Below are 19,757 nucleotides of genomic sequence, written 5' to 3'. Positions count from 1 at the left end.
CGCTCCAGCCTGGGTGACAAGAGTGAGACTCCAACTCAAAAAAAAAAAAAAAAAATTTTATATATATATATATATTTACTTTATCATTTTATTATCTTTTATTTATTTATTTTTTGAGTTGGAATCTCACTCTGTCGCCCAGGCACACACAGCCACTGCAACCTTGATCTGCCGACAGACATCCTACAAACAGGAGGTGAAGAGGCTGTTTCTTTCTGTGGCCTTTTATAGTAAAATTCGGGACAGTGTGTAGTTTGCTGGATTTTTACATAAACTGGCAAGTGTGTAGTGAATGACCCTTGACCTTTCTGGCCTTGGTTTTCTCATATGGCGAAGTGGATTGGGCTAAATTTCTAGAGCATTCTCTCCAAGCTCTGATACCCTTTAGAGGATGAAGTTTGTGGCAGAGAGCCTGTTGGGGTTGGGGATTGGGTTGGGCTTTTATTTTTTACCAAGTCTTGGCAAAAAATTTAAGCTTAAAAATTTATAATTAAACTTCAAGTTAAATTTACACTTAAGCCACAGAACACAACTTAAAAATAATGGCAGCACATTTCAAGGCTTTTCCTGTGTTTCCTGATGCATGCCCGCGGGGCAGCTATATAGTGAAGCAGTTAAGAATAACTTTGGAGCTCACTCACTGGTTCAGATCCCAGCTCTTCCATTTACTAGTCATTGTGTGACCTTTGGCAAAGTTCTTAACCTCTGTTGGTTGTTTTTTTTTTAAATCTGTAAAATGGGCAAAATAAAATGCCTCCTAAATTGCTCACACCTGTAATCCTAGGACTTTGGGAGGCCAAGGCAGGAGGATTACTTGAGCCCAGGAGTTGAGACCAGATTGGGCAACATAGATCTTGTTTCTACAAAAAAATAAGAAAGTTCACTGGGCCTGGTGATACGCTGTGCCTGTAGTCCCAGCTACTCGGGAGGCTGAGGCTGAAGGGTCACCTGATCCCAGGTGTTTGAGACTACGGTGAGCCGTGATCGTGCCACTGCACTCCTATTTGGGCTACAGAGTGAGACCCTGACTCAAAAAACCCCCTCAAAACAAAAACCTACTAAAAACAGTTGCTGGGGAATTAAGTTTGTTTAAATTTCAAGTTAAATTTACACTTAAGCCACTGTATTAGAACAGTGCCTGTCTCATAGGAAGCCATTAGTAACGATTAGCTATCATCATCATTGTCGTTGTCCGTTGTGGTGAGTGTTTAAATGGGGTTTTATCTCATTCGAGAACAGCCTGATGCTACTGTTCACTGTTTGGGAGAACTGGAGAGTCTCAATGCATCTTCAAAGCTGTGTCTTCTGTTTTCTTTCTGCAGCAAGCTGTGTCCCGCCCTGCCAGAATGGAGGAATGTGTCTCCGGCCTCAACTGTGTGTGTGTAAACCAGGGACCAAAGGCAAAGCCTGCGAGATGACAGCAGCCCAGGACACCTCGTCACCAGTCCCTGGAGGGCAGAGTCCTGGGGCTCCCTCCTCCTGGGTCCCTCCCGAGCAAGCAGCAAAGCACACTTCATCCAAGAAGGCGGGCACTCTCCCCAGAGTCAGTCCTGTGGCCCAGATGACCTTGACCCTGAAACCAAAGCCTGCAGTGGGACTCTCCCCGCAGATACATTCTCAGTGAGTGTTTTGAACTTGCCCTTGCCAAGGGGCATCTTAATTATGCTCTTAGACACACTGCTTCAAATCCTTCTCCTTTTCCTGCACCATTTGCAGAAATCACGTGGATAATCGTGTCTTCTCTTCCTTTCCTTAAGGTTTTACATGTTAGGCGTACATATTTGATATGTGTATTTAGTCTTTACAGTAAGTAAAGTAACTGTAAGTACCAACCATGGCCATCTCAAGGGTTCTAGGGATCACAGTTAGAAGGGAATACAGAGAGAGATTTGACTATGGTGGAGTCGTGAGTTTCAACACAGTTGAATTCTGTTTGGGGCGGGCTGCTTTAGAGTTTTGAAATAATCAGGTACAACGAGAAGCAGTGAGTGTGATTTTTAAAGCTATGTGGAGAAAGCAAGAGCTCAGCTCACATAGAGGAGACAAGTCACATGAGAGTGAGCCTTTGGAAAGAGAATTCCTCAGCCTCAGTGGCAGGGTAAGCGTGTCTCTCACTGACGCCATGAGTACTTCCCAGTGGCCACGTGGGTCTGTATTTGGGGCATGAGATTGTATTCTGTTTATGGGAACATGGTTTCTTTCTTAGTGTCAAGAAGTAAGTGCCATTTTGTTCTGAACGACAGGAGGACTCATGGATGAGAAGGGTGGTCTCTGTCCTCTGAGCTGCCTTAGAAGTGGCCGGTTAGCTGCATGGGGTCCTTATGTAAATTGTCTCCTCTTAATGAGCTCTTTTATATGGATAATAAGATGCAGAATTTACTGCTGCCATCACTTGTCATTTGTCTAGGAATGTAAAATGCAGAAAGTTCCCAACTTGAGAATGGACTTGACCTAGTAGTTCATGTGCAAGTCACTTGCCTGGAATTTGGAATGTTTTTGCCCCTCTGCAGAGACAGCTTCCACATGGTGATTAGTACCCAGTGGTCCCACAGAAGTTATTTAATCTGTTGCTATAGACAGAATTATCCTAATTGATACTTCCCTTTGAGTAGGCCACCTACTGAGCCTACTGAGTGTGGTCTTCCGAACATTTTCCTTTCTCATTCCCTCCTCATCCTCTTCCCCCCCCCCCCCGCCGTTGTTCTGCTTTTTTCTTGTCTCATAGCACATCTGTTCTACCATGATCAGTAGATGAAGGGGTTACTTTGTTGTTGTTTTGTTTTTTTTTTTTTGAGTTGGAGTCTTACTCTGTTGCCCAAGCTGGAGTGCGGTGGCACGCTCGGGGCCACTGCAGCCTCTACCTGCTGGGGTCAGGCAATCCCTCTGCTTCAGCCTTCCAAGTAGCTGGAACAACAGCCACGTGCTACCACGCCCGGTTAATTTTTCATTTACTGTAGAGACGAGGTCTCACTAAGTTGCCCAGGCAGGTCTCAAACCAGCAGGCTCAGGTAGTCCACTTGCTTCAGCCTCCCAGAGTGCTGGGATTACAGGCTTGAACCACCACGCCCTACCTGGGCTACTTTGAAGTCTAACCTCGTTATCAGCATTTCAGTTGGAAAACACACCCTGCATCTCTCCATAAGAAGGAAGGCTAGGTATGCCTTAGTAAGGCTTGCTACATGCCTTGTACTCTTTTAAAGGCTTTGTATGTGCCACTAATTTACAACTCACAGTGGCCCTGTTAGGTAGGTACTATTATTAATCCCATTTTACAGAAGAGAAAACTGAGGTGCAGCATGGGTAAGTAACTTGTTCAAGGTCACACAGTCATTCAGTGACAGTGTCAGGATTTAAACATAGGCAGTCAGGTTCCAGGATATGTGCCCTGGGACGACAGGCTTGTTTTGTAAAGGCCCGGATAGGCAGTATTTGCAGCTTTGTGGGTCATCTGGTTTCTGTTGCAGCTATTCAGTTCTGTCATTGGAGTTCAAAGGCAGCCGTAGACAATGTGTCTATGGATAAGCATGACCGTGTTCCCAGTACAACTTCATTATGTACATTGCAATTTGAATTTCACATCTATTTCACAGGTCCTGGAATATTCTTTTTCTTTTTTTCCTCGACCACTAAAAAACATGAAACTCATCCTTAACTTGTGTGCCGTACAAAAAACAGATTGTAGGGCTGGAGATGGCCCATGAGCTATGGCTTGCTGACTCTTTCTCTAAAGGATTGTAGTGCTTTTTTTTTTGATGCCAGAAGAGGAATGTAATGATGTCCTTGAAGTGATATAGAGCTTTGATTATATCCTAGCCAGACATCTCCCATCCAGCATTGTTCTGGTTCTTAACAACAAAGAACAATTCTGTGTCGAACCAAGCTTCAGTGATGTAGAGTCAGATTACTGTGCGTCGCAATTATTTTCTCCTAGCATTATTACTTACGTAAACTGTGAAGTAATTTACAAGCCACATTCTTCATCTTGAATATCACCAACTCCTGTGAGAATCTGACCCACTAGGATGTGTATATATGGATTGTTAGTAAGAACCATATGTCTGATGTCAGATAAAGGAATGGTCTTTTTTTTTCTTCTTCTTTTGGTAGCAACAGTGTAATTTGGACAGGAATGTTGTGAGTCAAAGAAGGAGGCTAAAGTTTCAGCTCTGAATCGGCTTTGGTAAAAGAAAGTCATTAGCTAATTTGCTTTGGAGACTTCATCTAGGGGATGAAGATATTTTCTATGGCAGCATTGTTATTGGCATGTGCACATGGGCGTGCCAACTGGCCTCTTTAGGGTCAGGAGACAAGGTAGCCTAGGAGGCTGTCAATTCTGTTATTTACTTAATAAACTTTAATAGATTGGCCCATGACCTGGCCACTGCTGGAAGGATTAAGATGTACAGATGCAGTCCCGTTCTTAAGGAGATTTTCAAATGATGAATGAGCTACAGCTTGAGAGGAACCAAAAGGAAGGGACACAAGTTTGACCCTCTGATCAATTTAGGTTATGACATAATTACTTGGAAGCATATTTCACCAAACTGCTAGGGAGTCCTATACGAGAGGCCCGTTTTGGTTACTTTTGTGAAATGTCGCAATCCTTAAGTTCTCTTTTTTAAAAGATTGTCTATTTTAGTGTGTTTCAAGGTTTTATCTTTTTAAATCTATTTTTATTTATTGAGTCATTGTCTCACTGTTGCCCAGGCTGGAATGTGGTGGTGGCTCATTGCAGCCTCAAACTCCTGGACTCAAGTGATCCTCCCGCCTCAGCCTCCCAAGTAGCTGGGACTACAGACGAGCACCACCATGTCTGGCAATTTTTTTTTTTTTTTTTTTTTTTTGTAGAGATGAGGTCTTGCTATGTTGCGTAGGCTGTTCTCCAACTTCTGGGCTCAAGTGATCCTCTTGCCTCAGCCTCTCAAAGTGCTGGGATTTGCAGGCATGAGTCACTGTGCCTGGCCAAAATTTTGTTTTTAAGCAGTGAAGGAGAAGGAGATTGATTACGCCTCCTTAAAATGCTCAACTGTAGATGTAAGTATGTGTAAGATGCCAAAATGTTTAGTGCTGTGTCTACTGTGTGGCACATGAAACATTATAAGCTGAATCATTTGCTCAGAAAAAAAATTTTTTTTTTTTTTGAGGCAGAGTCTCACTGTGTCACCCAGGCCAGAGTGCAGTGGCACAATCATAGCTCACTGCAACCTCGACCTCCTGGGCTCAAGTGATCCTTCCCCCTCGGCCTCCCAAGTGGCTGGGACTGCAGCGCATACCACCATTCCTGGCTAATTTTTTGATTTTTTTTTGTAGAACCAAGGTCTCGCTCTGTTGCCTAGGCTAGTCTCAAACTCCTGGGCTCGGGTGATCCTCCTGCTTTGGCCTCCCAGAGTGCTGGGATTACAGGCATGAACCACTGCATAAGCAAGTTTTTATGGAGCAAACTGTACTCCGAGGCCCTGTTCTTGGGGTTGAGGGTGTAGCAGTGCACAGCTAAGGTGTTAAATGACATATTAGGCTGTCAAGAGTGCCGTGGAGAAAATAAACCCCAGGAGTGGATAGGGAGCGCTGGGTGGATGTGGGGCGGGGAGGCGTGAGGGGTGTAGTCTTGTAAATAGGCTCTTGGAGGCCAGGCAGAGAGGCATATAGGCAGAGGCCAGAAGGGCATGAGGGCATGAGCCCTACAGGTGTGTGGGGTGGGGCGGGGGCCTTGAGGCAGGAATGGGCCTGGTGTATTTGAGGAACTGCTAGTTTGGTAAAACCATAGTGTTAAAAGTACACACATGCCGGGCTCAGTGGCTCAGCCTGTAATCCCGCGCTTTGGGAGGCCGAGGTGAGTGAATTGTCTGAGTCCGCGGGTTTGAGACCTGTCTGGGCAACTTGGCGAGACCTCATCTCTACAATAAATCAAAAAAATTAGCTGGGCATGGTAACGCGCGCTTGTAGTTCCAGCTGCTTGGAAGGCTGAGGCGGAAGGATCGCCAGAGCACAGGAAGTCGAGGCTGCAGTGGCCAGGAGCGTGCAGCTGCCCTCTAGTCTGGGTGACAGAGTGAGACTTCAACTCAAAAAAAAAAAAAAGAAGTACACATGTTAGGCAGGCAGATATCAGATACATTGGTTTTAGTGTTGAGTCAGTTGGTTTTGGGCAGCCTGACTTATCAGAGACAGAGTTCCTTAGGAAATCAAATGAAAGAACAATCGTTTCCAAATTTTGGAGTGTTGGGGAAGTGGAGTGCAGAAATTGGTCTAGAAAAGGTGTCAGGGAGCTTGAAAAGATGGTTGAATTTTGTCAGGCACGGTGGCTCACATCTGTCATCTCAGCATGTTGGGAAGCGGAGGGGAGAGAACTGCCTGAGCCCAGGGGTTTGAGACCAGCCTGGGCAACTTGGCGAGACCTCGTCTCTACAATAAATAAAAAAATTAGCCAGGTGTGGTGGCACACGTCTGTAGTTCCAGCTACTTGGAAGGCTGAAGTGGAAGGATCCCTTGAGCCCAGCAGGTTGAGGCTGCGGTGGCTGTGACTGTGTCACTGCACTCCAGCCTGGGTGACAGAGAGTCTGACTCAAAAAATAAATAAATAAAATAAAATGAAACACTTTGATTTAGAAAAAGATGGTTGAATTTGGACACATGGAACTGAGGAGAGCATGTCTGGGGAGACATTGATACAAGGCTAGAGAGATTGGTATTGGTTATCTTTTGCTGTGCTGTAAGTCACCCCAAGACCTAACAATCTAAAATAACTAGCAGAGGTTGACAGCCTCTGTGTGTCAGGAATCCAGGAGGTGCTTGACTGGAGTTTCAGGCTCAGGGTCTCTCCTGAGGTTGCAGTCAAGCAATCAGCAGGGGCAACTGTCATCTGAAGGCTCAACTGGGGCTGGGGAATCTCCAGTCTAGATGGCTCACTCCTATGGATGTTGGCAGGAGACCTCAGCCCAGGTGCTGGCTGTTGGCAGAAAGCTTCACCTCTTCTCTATGTGGACCTCTCCATAGAGTGGCGTGAATGTCTTCACAGTATGGTGGTTGGCTTCTCCCAGAGTGAGTGATTTCAGGCTGGGGAGAACAAGGAGAAAGTCGCAGTGACTTTTTAGCCTGTAGTCTTAAGGATGACAGCGTCACTCCCACCTTATTCTACCCTTTAGAAGTGAGTCACTAAGTCTTTTCCTCACTCAGAGGGAGAAGTTAGCTGCCTGCTTGAAGGGAAACATATCAAGGAATTTGTGGGCATATTAAAAAATGACCACATTTAGGATATGATTTGATTGGAACTTGATAGAGATGAAGACTAATGATAATATACGGTAATATAAGGTTTTAAAGCTTGTGGAAATTGGAATTGACAACCAATTCCTGATCAAACCCCCAAATGCCCATGCCATAAGAGATAAGATAGATAAGTGGGACCCCATCAAACTGAAAAGCTTCTGAAAAGCAAAAGAAACTATCAAGAGAGTGGGGAGACAGTAAACTCCAAATGAAATAAAAAGATGACAATGATGATTATAGACCATTCATGAAAATGCTAACATTGATTGGAAACTTGATGATATAAAAGAATGGTTGATTTTTAGGGACTGTGTGATGGCACCGCAGATATGTTTGTAAGGAGGAGAATCCTATTAATGCATTTATAGATAAAATGATATGATGTTTGAGATTTGATTCAAAGTGCTCCAGTGGGTTAGGGTAGAGAGGTGACATGATGGTGGGGAAGTGATAATTATTGAGGCTGAATGGTGGGTTCATGGTGGTTTCTTACAAAATGCTCTCTTTGTGTGTTTTTGACATTTTCTGTAATAAAGAGCAAGAAAAAAACAAGCAAAAGTTTCCAGTGGGAGCATGCTACAGTTTTACTTGTCAACTCCAGTTTTACTTGTGTCTCTGACTATAGTGCTCATCATGGATTTGAAATAGTGGTCATGGGAAGATGGCTCCAATGTGATATTCCCGACAAAGAAACATTCCTGACACAAAGAAATGATAAATATCTGAGAAGATCCATGCTAATTACCCTGGTCACTAGATGTTATATGTGTCAAAGTGTCACTGTGTATTCCGTGAATATTTACAATGATTGTTTTTCCATTAAAAAAAAGTTAGATTTTGGTGGGGTGCAGTATCTCAAGCCTGTAATCACAGCACTTTGGGAGGCCAAGGGGAGAGGATAGCCTGAGCCCACGGTTCAAGAACAGCCTGGGCAACTTGGTGAGACCACATCTCTACAATTAAAAAAAAAAAATTAGCCGGGCATGGTAGCGCCCGCCTGTAGTTCTGGCTACTTGGAAGGCGGAGGCGAAAGGATCGCCGGAACCCAGCAGGTCGAGACTGGGTTGGCCATGTGAGTGCCACTGTACTCCAGCCTGGGCCACAGAATGAGACTCCAACTCAAAAAAATAAAGTAAAATAAAATAAAAACGAACATTTTATACAAGTTGAGACAGCCTTATATAGTAGGAGTGATGCAGTAGTGATGGTAATGAGGGAGGAAGAGAACTGAAGACCCTTGGTCCCTAACCGACTGTGGAAGGCAAGGGAGAAGAGAGCCAGGTGTGGCCTAGACCCGAGGCTGTGAGAGAGGGGGGAGGTGGAGGTCTTTCCATCCTGCCATTTCTGGAGGATTGCTTCACTAAGATCATGGGTGTCCAGAGCCTCTGAAGGTGTTTGATACTTGATAATGATTGTCTCTGGCAAAGCCTTATGGTTGAAGAGCTAGTGTCATCTTCTGTACCCACTGGGGACTAAAAACCAGTAGGTCTTAGTACTACATGGTCCGCCACTGAGTCAGGTTTTCATTTGGAAAGACTTTGGCCAGGGTGTTCATTGTTAATTTCATCCATGCAGTTCATTGAAGCTGCTTATGATGGTGTTACTTCGTAAAGTGTTGTGTTCACATCATGGTTATTCCATGAGCTGAAGATAAGACCGAATGTTACCTCATCTTCCTATATGCACATTTTCCATCACTTTTCTGATTCTTTGGACTTTCACTCCATTTTCTAATAGTGGGCACCTTAGAGATCCCATGTTAAAGCTTGAGGTTCCCATCGGAGTTGAAGTCTGTAGATGTCATTCAAATGTTGCTATCTGCGTGTGTGTCCTACAATTGCCACTGGGTCAGACTGCAGGCACATCCCAGGGTCTGTCTTTGGTTATGTGTGTAAAAAGGTTTTAATGCTGATAAGTTGTGGCTGGAAGAATTCCCACAGGCTTCTCAAAGGAGCAAAAGGATCCTCAGAGGAGCGAATTCAATGCTGCTTAGCTTTCTGGAGCTTGTTCATCCACTCTCAGTATTATTATTCACCTGTGCATCGAAGTTCTCCATAAAAGGTTTGTTTTCAACTCTCGTTGTTAAGTAAGGCTGTCTAGCATGAATGAAATGTTAGTTTTTTAAAAAATGGAAAAATAATCATTATACATATTCACAGGGTACACAGTGATGTTTCGACACATATAACATCTGGTGATCAGGGTAATTAATATTCATCGTCTCAAACATTTATCACTTCTTTGTGTTGGGAATGTTTCTTTGTGTTGGGAATATCATTCTAGCTATTTGAAACTATATGTTATTGTTAACTGTAGTCTTCAGAGGTAGAAAACACTAGAACTCATTCCTCTCATCTAGCTATAGTTTTGTATTCTTTAGTAAATGTCTCCTTGTCCCTCCTTCCTTTTGCCCTTCCCAGCCTCTGGCCTACTTTTTAGATCAACTTTTTAAAGCTTCCACATGTGCATGAGAATGTATGGTGTTTAACTCTCTGTCCCCAGCTTCTAGAGTGTCCATTTTTATCCTTATCCATCATGATGGCTGTTGTTGGCTCTGACCATGGGCCCCGGAGGTGGAGCTTATGAAGGATATTCTTGAGCTGCTGATGTCTTTTGGTTGTTTGGAGAGTGTGGGTGCAGTGGCCACTGCTTTGCCGAATGGGGATCTGAGATCTGTGTTAAATAAAAAGGAAACTGTTCTGCAGGAAACATCGTGCCCAGGCCCTTCTCTTTGAGCTTGAGAAGGAAGTCTGGTTTTACTCAGGATACGGATGTCAAATCTGTCTCGGGAGCGCACATGCATCTAGTCTTTTTTACTTCCTGATGATGGCTGGCACCATTGATGGTGTCCTGATGTTCCAAAGCATGGTGGTTAGTTTCTCTGGAAAAATGAGTTTTTTCCTGTTTCAAATCATTTAAGGGGACTGAATTTATCTAATGGCCTCGATGATTCCTCCTTTTTTTCTGTCATCTTCTTCAGGGATGTGGTGAAGATTAAAAGTTCTTTTAAGAAACGGGAATAGTTCAAATGTGTTCTATATTTATCAAGGGATCTTATAGGATACCAGATATTTTCTAAATATAGAGAAGGCCCTTTGAAATCCACACAGAGATGGTAATGAGTTCCACTTTCAAGGGTCTTGAGAAGCGAACGCTGCATACTTGTCACAGGGGAGTTGATAGGAAGCAGCGCTGAGTGGCGTCTGTCCCTAGAAGGAGAGGAGAGAGTGCCACACTGTCCTCTGTCTCTGCCCGGTTCTTATCTTTCTGCCACTGTGGAGGTAAGTCTTCAAAAAACTGTATGCTGTGTGATATCTCCAAGGATAGAAGAACTTGTGGAATGTCACTTGACATATTCTCCGCTCCTAATTGACAGTGACAACAACAACAAAGTATAAGCTCATTCCCTTTATCGGAACTTTCCCATACTTTATTTCTGAAGGAAAAAAAAGCCCATTGTGAAGCTATGCCAACAGTTAAAATGTGAGGGACAAGTTTCAAGCATTTTGCAGCACTGATAGTTGATATTGGAACTGTGTCTGAATTTATTGAAGTGCCAAGGAGTTGGTCGGTACACAAATGCACAATTGCCCCAAATGATCTCCTAGAATATAGAGAGGGGCCAGGTGTGGTGGCTCAGCCTGTCATCCCAGCACTTTGGGAGGCTGAGGTGAGAGGATTGCCTGAGCCCCAGGGTTTGAGACCAGCCTGGACAACTTGGTGAAACCTCGCCTCTACAATAAATCACAAAAATTAGCCGGACATAGTGGTGTGCACCTGTAATTCCAGCTACTGGGAAGGCTGAGGTAGAAGGATCACCTAAACCTAGCAGGTTGAGGCTGCAGTGGCCGTGAGTGTGCCACTGCACTCCAGCCTGGGTGACAGAGTGAGACTCCAACTCAAAAAGGAAAAAAATATATATATACAGGGGGGACCTTGTCCAATGTTAAATCCCCATCTCAACCCCCTGACCTTTACCCAGAGTTCTTTTCCTTGCTTCCCTGAACTGACCATGATCATCACACTTACAACACAGTCTTTCATCTTTTTGTTCACAGGGGTACACAGAAGAGCTTCAGTAAATGTTTGCTTAACCTGTATATATTTTTTGAATTTTGCCTGGAGAAAATAAGTACTAATCATCCTTGTCTGTGGGTTGTTCCATGAATCCTGACATTGCAGGAATTACCTTTTGCTCTTGAAATAATACCATTTACTGTTGTAAAACCCTGCACATTTTGCAGGGTCCTTTGCATTCCTGATTGTATTTGATCCACCCAAGTCCTGTGGCAGATGAAGATTTTGATTCCTACTTTATGGCGTGGAAAAAAGGGAGAGTATTAGAAAGGCCAAGAAAAGGCACTCACTCTAAGGATTTCAGTGCTTGAGAACTAAACATGTGAGCCAATCACTGATCCGATCATTTTATACACATTTACTTTAAACTTTTACAAGTGGGAGTTAAGTTGAAATGATGCACAGAAAAGAACAACAATCAAAAGTGCACACAGCCCAATGATTGTCCCCAAGTGATGTCATACTCAAGTAAATACCATTCATATTAAAGAATAAAACATTACAGACCACAAAGCCCCCTTGTTCTTAGATCCTATCTTCCTTCTCCTCCCTGGAGGGAGCTGCTATCTTGACTTGTATCACCGGAGGTCTGATGTCAGCTCTGGATGTCTTTGAACTGTACATCAGTGATACAGTGTGTGTGTTTTTACCCGATGTTATGTCTGAGGCTCATCTTTGTAGTTGTGTGGATGTAACTTGTTCATGTATGCTGCCAGAGATGATTGCATCCTGTGAATATACCACAATTTATTATTAATTCTGCTCTTGATGGATATTTGGATTTTTTTCCCCAATTTTTGACTGTTTTTATCTCCAGCTTTACTGAAGTATAATTGACAAATAAAAATTGTATATATTTACATGTGATGTTTTGACATATGTGCACATTGTAATTTGATGACCATAGTCAGGTTCATTAATGTATCTGGCACCTCATATAGTTATCACTTGTTTTTGTTTGTGATGAGTATATTTAAGCTCAACTTTCTTAGCAAATTTCTTTTTTTTCTGAGTTGAAGTCTCACTCTGTCGCCCAGACTGGAGTGCAGTGGCACGTTCCCAGCCACCGCGGCCTTGACCTGCTGGTCTCCGGCGATCCTTCCGCCTCAACCTTCCAAGTAGCTGGAACTACAGGCCTGTGCCACCACGCTGGCTAAATTTTTGATTTATTGTAGAGATGAGGTCTTGCCAAGTTGTCCAGGCAGGTCTCGAACCTGCGGTCTCAGGCAATCCGCTTGCCTTGGCCTCCCAAAGCATGGGATTACAGGCTGAGCCACTGAGCCCGTCCAGCAAATTTCAGGTATACAATTCAGTATTATTAACTATGGTAGCCATGCTGTTCGTTAGAGTGCCATAATTTATTCATCCTGCATAGATGAAATGTTGACTCCTTTGACCAATTTTTGGCTCTTATGAATACTGCTGTTTAGGCATTGATGTGGGAATTCCAGAAGAAGGCCTTTTTGAAATCATCGGAAAACCAAGCCCGACTTCATATAGCAAGGTCAAGGTTTGAGGATGGCTTTATAATCCATGAAAATTGCATGCAAAGTTTGGTCATTTTGCTAACTGTTGGTCAGACCTGTTTTGTAGTTTGAGAAAAAACAGGCACGTGGGGAAAATGATGGGAAGAGATCATGTTTTTGAGGAACTGGAAGCAAAGAGCCCTTAATTTTTTCCTCCCGAGACACACTTTGAAGAAGAGTGGACCATGGGATGGAGTGGGAGAACCAGGGATGGGAAGGGGCGACCCTTGCACAGTGTCTGCACACTGCTGGGTCTGCTGGAAACTCAAAGTTTACAACCAATGACTGAACATGGTGGCTCACACCTATAATCCCAGCACTTTGGGAGGCTGAGGCAGGGCGGATGGCTTGAGCCCAGGAGTTCGAGACCAGCAGGGGCAACGTGGCAAAATGTTGTCTCTACAAAAAAATCAAAAAATTAACTGGGCATGGTGGTGCATGCCTGTAGTCCCAGCTCCTTGGCATGCTGAGGTGGAAGGGTCACCTGAGCCCAGGAAGTCAAGGCTGCCATGAGCCATGATTGTCATAATAGAGCCACTACCGTCCAGCCTGGGCAACAGGATAAGACCTTAAATCAAACAAAAAAAAAAGTTTATGACTAAAAGGGGGGGGGGCATTAGGATAGAGTTTCCTCCCTAATTTAATGACTAGAAATCAGGATGGTGTTTGGGGACTGTGTTATAATAATAGTTACTATTTACTGAGTGTTTCTTCTGTGCCGGATGCTGTTTTAAGTACTTTTTGCGTTTTAGCTCATTGAATCCTCTCAAAACAATGTGAAATAGATGATATTATGTTCCCCGTTTTTCCATGAGAGACAACTCAAGTGTAGAGGGTTAAGAAATTTGCCCAGGTTACCTTAATTTGTAAGTGTAGCCTCAGGATCCAAATTTTGGCAGCCTGTAAAATTAGCCTCAAAACTATATTGCCTTAAAATTTTTTTTAATTTTAACACTTGAATGTGCTTTGCATTCCATAGATATTGCCCCGAATCCCTCCGAGGTGCCTTTGGGATGCTCTAAATCCTCTCTCCTTGTTTCCCTTGGCATCAGAGATTGTTTATGTTTGAGCAGAGTGTAGACTAAATTTGAAGACGACGTTTTTATAGCAGTTCTCTGCCCCAGAGTTGCCTGGGATCAGAATAAAGAGCCTCAATGAGTCTTGTGTGGGCGTAGTGAGAAGCACACCTCAAATTATATAAAATACGCAGCGGGCAGGGAAAAAAAAAGCAAAGTTCAGTAACGTATACAGTAAATATGTTTAAGGTTAGCATATTTTCATTGAGGTCTTGAGGTTATACATACTGGGGATGCCCCAAAAACGTATACACATTTTGAGAGATGTTATGTATTGCTTTTCAAAGTTGAACTGAATTACAGAAGCAATGTATGGTATGACGTTCTCTGAAAAGATGTTGTTAATTGAATGAATGCTAGCATCACCATATGACAGGCAGGACAGTATTACAATTTTAATATAGTTTTTTCCTTTCTTAAGCTATATGTACATTTTTTTGGCTCTCTCTCTCTCTCTCTCTCTGTGTGTGTGTGTGTGTATACACATATAAAATGTATTTATCTACCCTTCAAAGGTGTGATGGTCTGGCAGAAATAGCTGATCCTAGCGTCCCAGAGGCAAGAACTTCTAAGTGGAAAGAATGTCTACTTAAGCATTATGGAGAAGAGAAGTCTTAGATTTGCTAATCCAGGAAAAAAATGTCTGTCAGTATTCAGGACTGCTATTTTTGGACAAGATGTTTGTGTGTGTATGTGCCGTAGCAAGAAGAACCAGAAAGACCAGGTGGAATTACACAGTGGATTAGAGAATGTTCCCGTACCCGCTGGAGTTAGGTGGACTTTCCCGCGAGCAGGCTGGGGAGGCTTGTGACTGGCGTCTGTGTCTCCGGGCCTTGAGACCCAATGAAGTTTGAGAGAATTAAATCCAAACTTGTGTCTGTAACGAGAGCGGAGTTTTCCAGCTGCCAGTCTCCTCTTGCTGTGCCCCATGTAAGAGCCTGTACTGGTCCCTCAGTGCTCTGAGGCTGAAGGTCAAAGCCCTCTACCCCCATGGGACCAAACTCACCTGTCTCCCCTGTGCTCTTTCTCCTGGTCATTGCCAAATGAGGGGGAACCCAAAACCCCTGGAATTATTTGTTTATGTATTTATTAAACATTGTGTGTTTATTTTTCCATGTCTGAACCTCAGTAACCTTCAAGGTACTCTTTGTTTGATGTGATACCCCTTTTTCTACTGCTCAGAACAGTTTTTGAACTCATCCATTTTGATACCTTTTAGTGCTTCTGCTGTTTTTTGTTTTACCTCTTCCACACTGGCAAAACGTTTCTCTTGGAGGCCTTTTTTTCATCCAGGGAAACAACAAAAAAAAGTCTCTTGGGGCAAGATTGGGTGAATAGGGAGGGTGCGGCATAGGGGTCAAACGGTTTTTGGTCAAAAACTGCTGAACACTCAGTACGGTGTAGGCAGGTGTGCTCATGAAATGGGCATGAAATCATGAAATGGGCAAATGTGTTGAAAGACTCTCCAAAAAAAAAAAAAAATTAACTGATGCGGAAGGTAGCCTCTCACCACAACACTAGCTGGTACACTGATACCGATGGTGTCCACGAACACTGACCTGGACACAGGGAGCCTGCCTTCCAAAAGATAATTTTGGATGTTTTTTAGTCCCCCTTGATATAGTCATAGGCAGCTCCTTGGCCCTTCCCAGCTGTTTTCTGATGAGGCCTTTGCCCACACAGTTTTTCTGTGATCCACACCCCCATTCCCAATTTGACATCCGCTTCTTCTGCGGATCCCACATTCCTCAGGGAAACCATCCCCGATGCCTCTGTTACTCCCTGTAAGAAGCTCTCGTGGCCCCATGTGGTCTTCCCTCCTTCGTTTCAGTTTGTGCGTCCATGATGACGCCTCCTGGTACAGTCAGAGCTTACTTGGCGAGTGAGTCCATGAAGATGACGTTACAGGGCTTCTCTGAGTCCAAAAAGGTCTGACCAATGGGAGTGCAGATATTAACCCATCTTCTAGGCTGCCTCAGTTTCCCCCAAAACCATGAGACCTGATTGAAGCAGGCAGAGGTTTCCTCAGTCATCCTAGGCACCAAGCCAGGACGGTGAATGGCTTAGCTATGGCATCCCGTTCTTCATGGCATTTCCAGGTGACGAAGGGACCCAGTGCTTTCTGACACATCTCTGGATGTTATAAAGACTTTTTTTTTTTTTTTAAAACATTTGTGTCGAGGTCTCACTCTGTTGCCCAGGCTGGAGTGCAGCAGCATAATCATGGCTCACCGCAGTCTTGACTTTCTGGGCTCAGGTGATCCTTCTGTCTCAGCCTCCCAAGTAGAGTAGCTGGGACCACAGGCATGCAACACTACACCCAGCTAATTTTTTTCTTTTTCTTTTTTTTGTTGTTGTTGAGACGAGGGTCTCGCTATGTTGCCCAGGCTGGTCTCGAACTTCTGGGCTCAAGCAATACTCCCATCTCGGCCTCCCCAAGTAGGGTTGGATTATAGGCATGAGCCATCGTGCCTGGCCAGAATGATGTAAGGGCTTTTCATTGATCAGACCCTATTTTATTCTCTGGGTCTTAAGTCCTTGAGCTTGCAATGCTGAGTCCTCTTACTCCTTGCACTTGAGCTTGCAATGAATGCTGAGTTCTCTTATTCCTTGTACTTCTTGGAATGCCTCTGGTAGATATAAGGCATATTAACAAAAAAAAGGATAGTAAATTAGCAGACTCCCCCCGCCCACCCCAGGCAGCCAGTCTCTTGGGAAAATTACTGAAACCGATACTATAAATCCAGCTTATGAGCTTGAAACTTCCTAGTACTCACAAGTATTCAGTTAAATATTGATATGAACCTTGACACAAGTTTGGCTCAAGTGCTCACGGAAAGTAGACAGGACATTCAGGCCGACTTTAATTATTTTTCACTTAGAGTTCATACAGTTCCAGAGTTATGTGAATAATGAAGTTAGCTCTCACCAAAACACCGAAGAAACATTTGATCAGTATTAGTATCTTTGAATAGAATTTATCCTGGGTGCTTGTGACTTTGAAAGTTATTATTTGAGTATAGCGGAACAGAGAACAGGAATTAGGTACTTTTCCCCCCCCACTTTCCAGAATTTTCAACCAGGGCGAACTATAAAGCTTTATAACTGCAAGGATCTGAATGCTGGGCCCAGGGTCACTCAGAAGGCTGGCGTCAGGACTGTGACTTGAACCCTGGATTCCTGACCTTTTATTCCATGTCATTGTTTGACTCTGCTTACCAAAATAGTGGAAAGATACTTTGCACAAAATTGTGGAAGCCCCATCTCCAAATAAGAAATGTAGAGGAGTGAACAGTTGTAGTTTGTTTCATGAATTTTCACTGTTGTCTGACCCCCAAATTGCTTATTTTCAAAACAATCAAGATTCACTAAAATGTTTTCTTTCATGAGGAAAATGTGACAGCCTCTTCATCACAGCAGCCACCAGCGTAGAGAGATGTTTCCAGACCTTAAACATTAGCTATACGGTCTGCCATAGATGCAGAATTTTAAAAAAAATTCTCCTTTTAGGGCCTTCTTGACTGCTTTTGGGCATTGTCTTTTGTTTCGTTGCCTGGTGTTGGTGCCTTGCCAGAAGTTAGTATTTGGAGATTTGATGGACAGACTCTGAAGTGAGATGTCATCCTTCCTTAATTTGTTCAAAGTCCCTTTATGCAGCGCTTAATCCTTCCTAATTATATTTCTGGGAGGATGTTCTTAACTCAGACAGAAAGATGGCATAGACGTTTTGAGAAGATTAGGATGCACTTTATTCGTTTGAAAGGAAGCACGCTCCAATTCCATTCCCTGCTCCTGGGCGCGATCGTCCTCCCTGCCCCTGTGGGAAGCTCTTTTCTCGTCAGTTCCCCTTGCATTCCTGTACCTCCTGCTTGCTTCCTGCTAATCTCCTGGCTTAAGGTCAATCGAAGGAATAAAAAAATTCCTAAAAAACTCATTTCCATGCAATGAGGCAGGCATTTCACAACTTAATTGCCTCAATGTCTTGAAAGGTGACCCGTGACTCTAAATAGTTGTAAAATTTAGTGTGTGTATTAGAATACTTTACATCAGGTTGAAACGCTTTGCAGCCTCCTTGATTAATTTCTGTATTGCCATGTTGCTTTGTGTTAAATTAATGTTGTGATTTTTATGTTGAAGGTAAATCCATTAGGCCGTGACATATGGATATTAGATGATTCTCCGTCTTTAATGTTTTAAAAAGAGTACGAGTGGTTTTTGTCACATAAGAGTTTGCTAAATCAGATACATTGTAGTTTGTGAAGTCTTTGTGGTTTTGAATATTCTTATGGAATGTGGTCTTATCACCTTACAGAATAATTTTAATGTGTATTTCTAAGTGTTTTTTTAGTTTAGTAATGTTGAATATTTTTTATATTTTTATAAACTCTTTGTATTTTTGTGTGAATAATTTGTTGACATCTTCACACAATTTTCTATTACACATCTTGTATATTTTTTATTTGTAAGAGCTCTTTTCATATGAAAAGTTCTTTTGGTCAAACATTTAAGAATTCTCCAAGGGTTAGGGGGCTTTTATGCAAAGGATGTTAGTAGTACTGATTGAATTTTTTATCCCCAAAGTTGGATTTTTGAGAATCTCCACTTGCCCATGAGGACAAGAATACTATCTGTTTACTCACTTCCTGAGAAATTTATTTCAGAATTCTTTGATCTTATGGGAGATTATTGACGGACACAGACATATAGCTTTCTCTGCTACTCAGCCATCTGTTACTTTCCAGGCCTGAATGGTTCTCATGTGTTTCTAATGGGTTGCCTTATCTCTGGTTCTCCATAATGAAGTTGCGATCCGCCCTCCTTGCCTCCCTAATGTGAGTTTTCAATTGGTAATATTTCATGCATTCATTCTCTTCGCAAATATTTGTTGAGCACCTACCATGTACCGGGTATTGTTCTAGGCACTCCCGTTGGAGGGATCAGGCAGGTGTGCCCGGAAAACTGTGAACTAGCCCAGGATAGTACCTAATTAGCTGCTAAATTATGTGGCACCTCATATAAATTCTAGTGGAGAATGAGGACGGGGCGGATGAGAGGGACCAGAGTAAAGGGACATTGACCAGTGTTGGGCTGACTTGGAAAAGTGAAGGAGAGGCTGGCTTGGAAATGAAGAACAGGATGGATGACAGGGTGGGCGTGAGTGTCCTGTGTCCATAGGACTGCTGGGCATTGCTGTCTCTAGGGAGACTCAAGAATGGTCCTGGTTGTGGAAGGCCTCGGCCCTCCGGTGGGGGGTCTTTGGGTGTGGCTGTGAGGAACAGAAAGATAGTGCTGACAGCCACAGTCGTGTCAGACTCGTCCGTGGGAAGCTTTGTTGGGGGGCGCTGGGAGGTGTGAGGGGAGACCCAGGGGGTGATAGGCCCATTTGAGGAAGGGAGGCCTGGGGGAGCTGGCCCTGAAGCTTGCCCGCCTTGCACCCTCTGGAGAGGCGAGGAACTCCAATTTCCTTTAGAACAGAAGGGATAGACTCCCGGTCAAGACAGCAAACCCTCTGGACCAGGTGAAGGAACTGTGTGTCGTCTAATGTGGACCTGGAGCTCTGGCTGTGTTACAGGGAGTGCTGTGTCATCTCACCCCCTTAGGAATGGGGCACCAGGGGCTGTTTTTGTTGCTTCCTTTTCTTTGTTCCATTCAGTCCCTAGATTCAAACTCACCAGCCCATAATTTCTACCAGATTCGATTTCCTTCTGTGTTGATCAGAAGTTATTTGGTGGCCATCCATCATGCTGTGTGGAAAAACCAAGATCTTTTTCAAATGTTCAACAGATTCAGGCTAGCTTGCTTGTCTGCCTGCCTG

The 19,757-nt window shown here is 43.6% G+C and overlaps 1 protein-coding gene across 1 annotated transcript in view; it reads left to right on the top strand.

Moving 5' to 3' along the window:
• Nucleotides 1-19,757, top strand: part of LTBP1 (latent transforming growth factor beta binding protein 1) — a gene marked incomplete at its 3' end in the record, with an annotated part of 310,157 nt that overhangs the window by 3,724 nt on the left and 286,676 nt on the right. The window contains exon 2 of the mRNA XM_008051691.2: nucleotides 1,323-1,620. Within this exon, the coding sequence (XP_008049882.2) occupies nucleotides 1,323-1,620 (298 nt within the window). The remainder of the gene's footprint in view (nucleotides 1-1,322; nucleotides 1,621-19,757) is intronic.

Source organism: Carlito syrichta, unplaced genomic scaffold (genome assembly GCF_000164805.1).
Source record: "Carlito syrichta isolate Samal-C Ts95f unplaced genomic scaffold, Tarsius_syrichta-2.0.1 Scaffold222157, whole genome shotgun sequence".
Classification (NCBI taxonomy): Eukaryota; Metazoa; Chordata; class Mammalia; order Primates; family Tarsiidae; genus Carlito; species Carlito syrichta.
The sequence above is the reverse complement of the archived record's forward strand: the minus strand, read 5'-3'. Positions and strand labels throughout refer to the sequence as shown.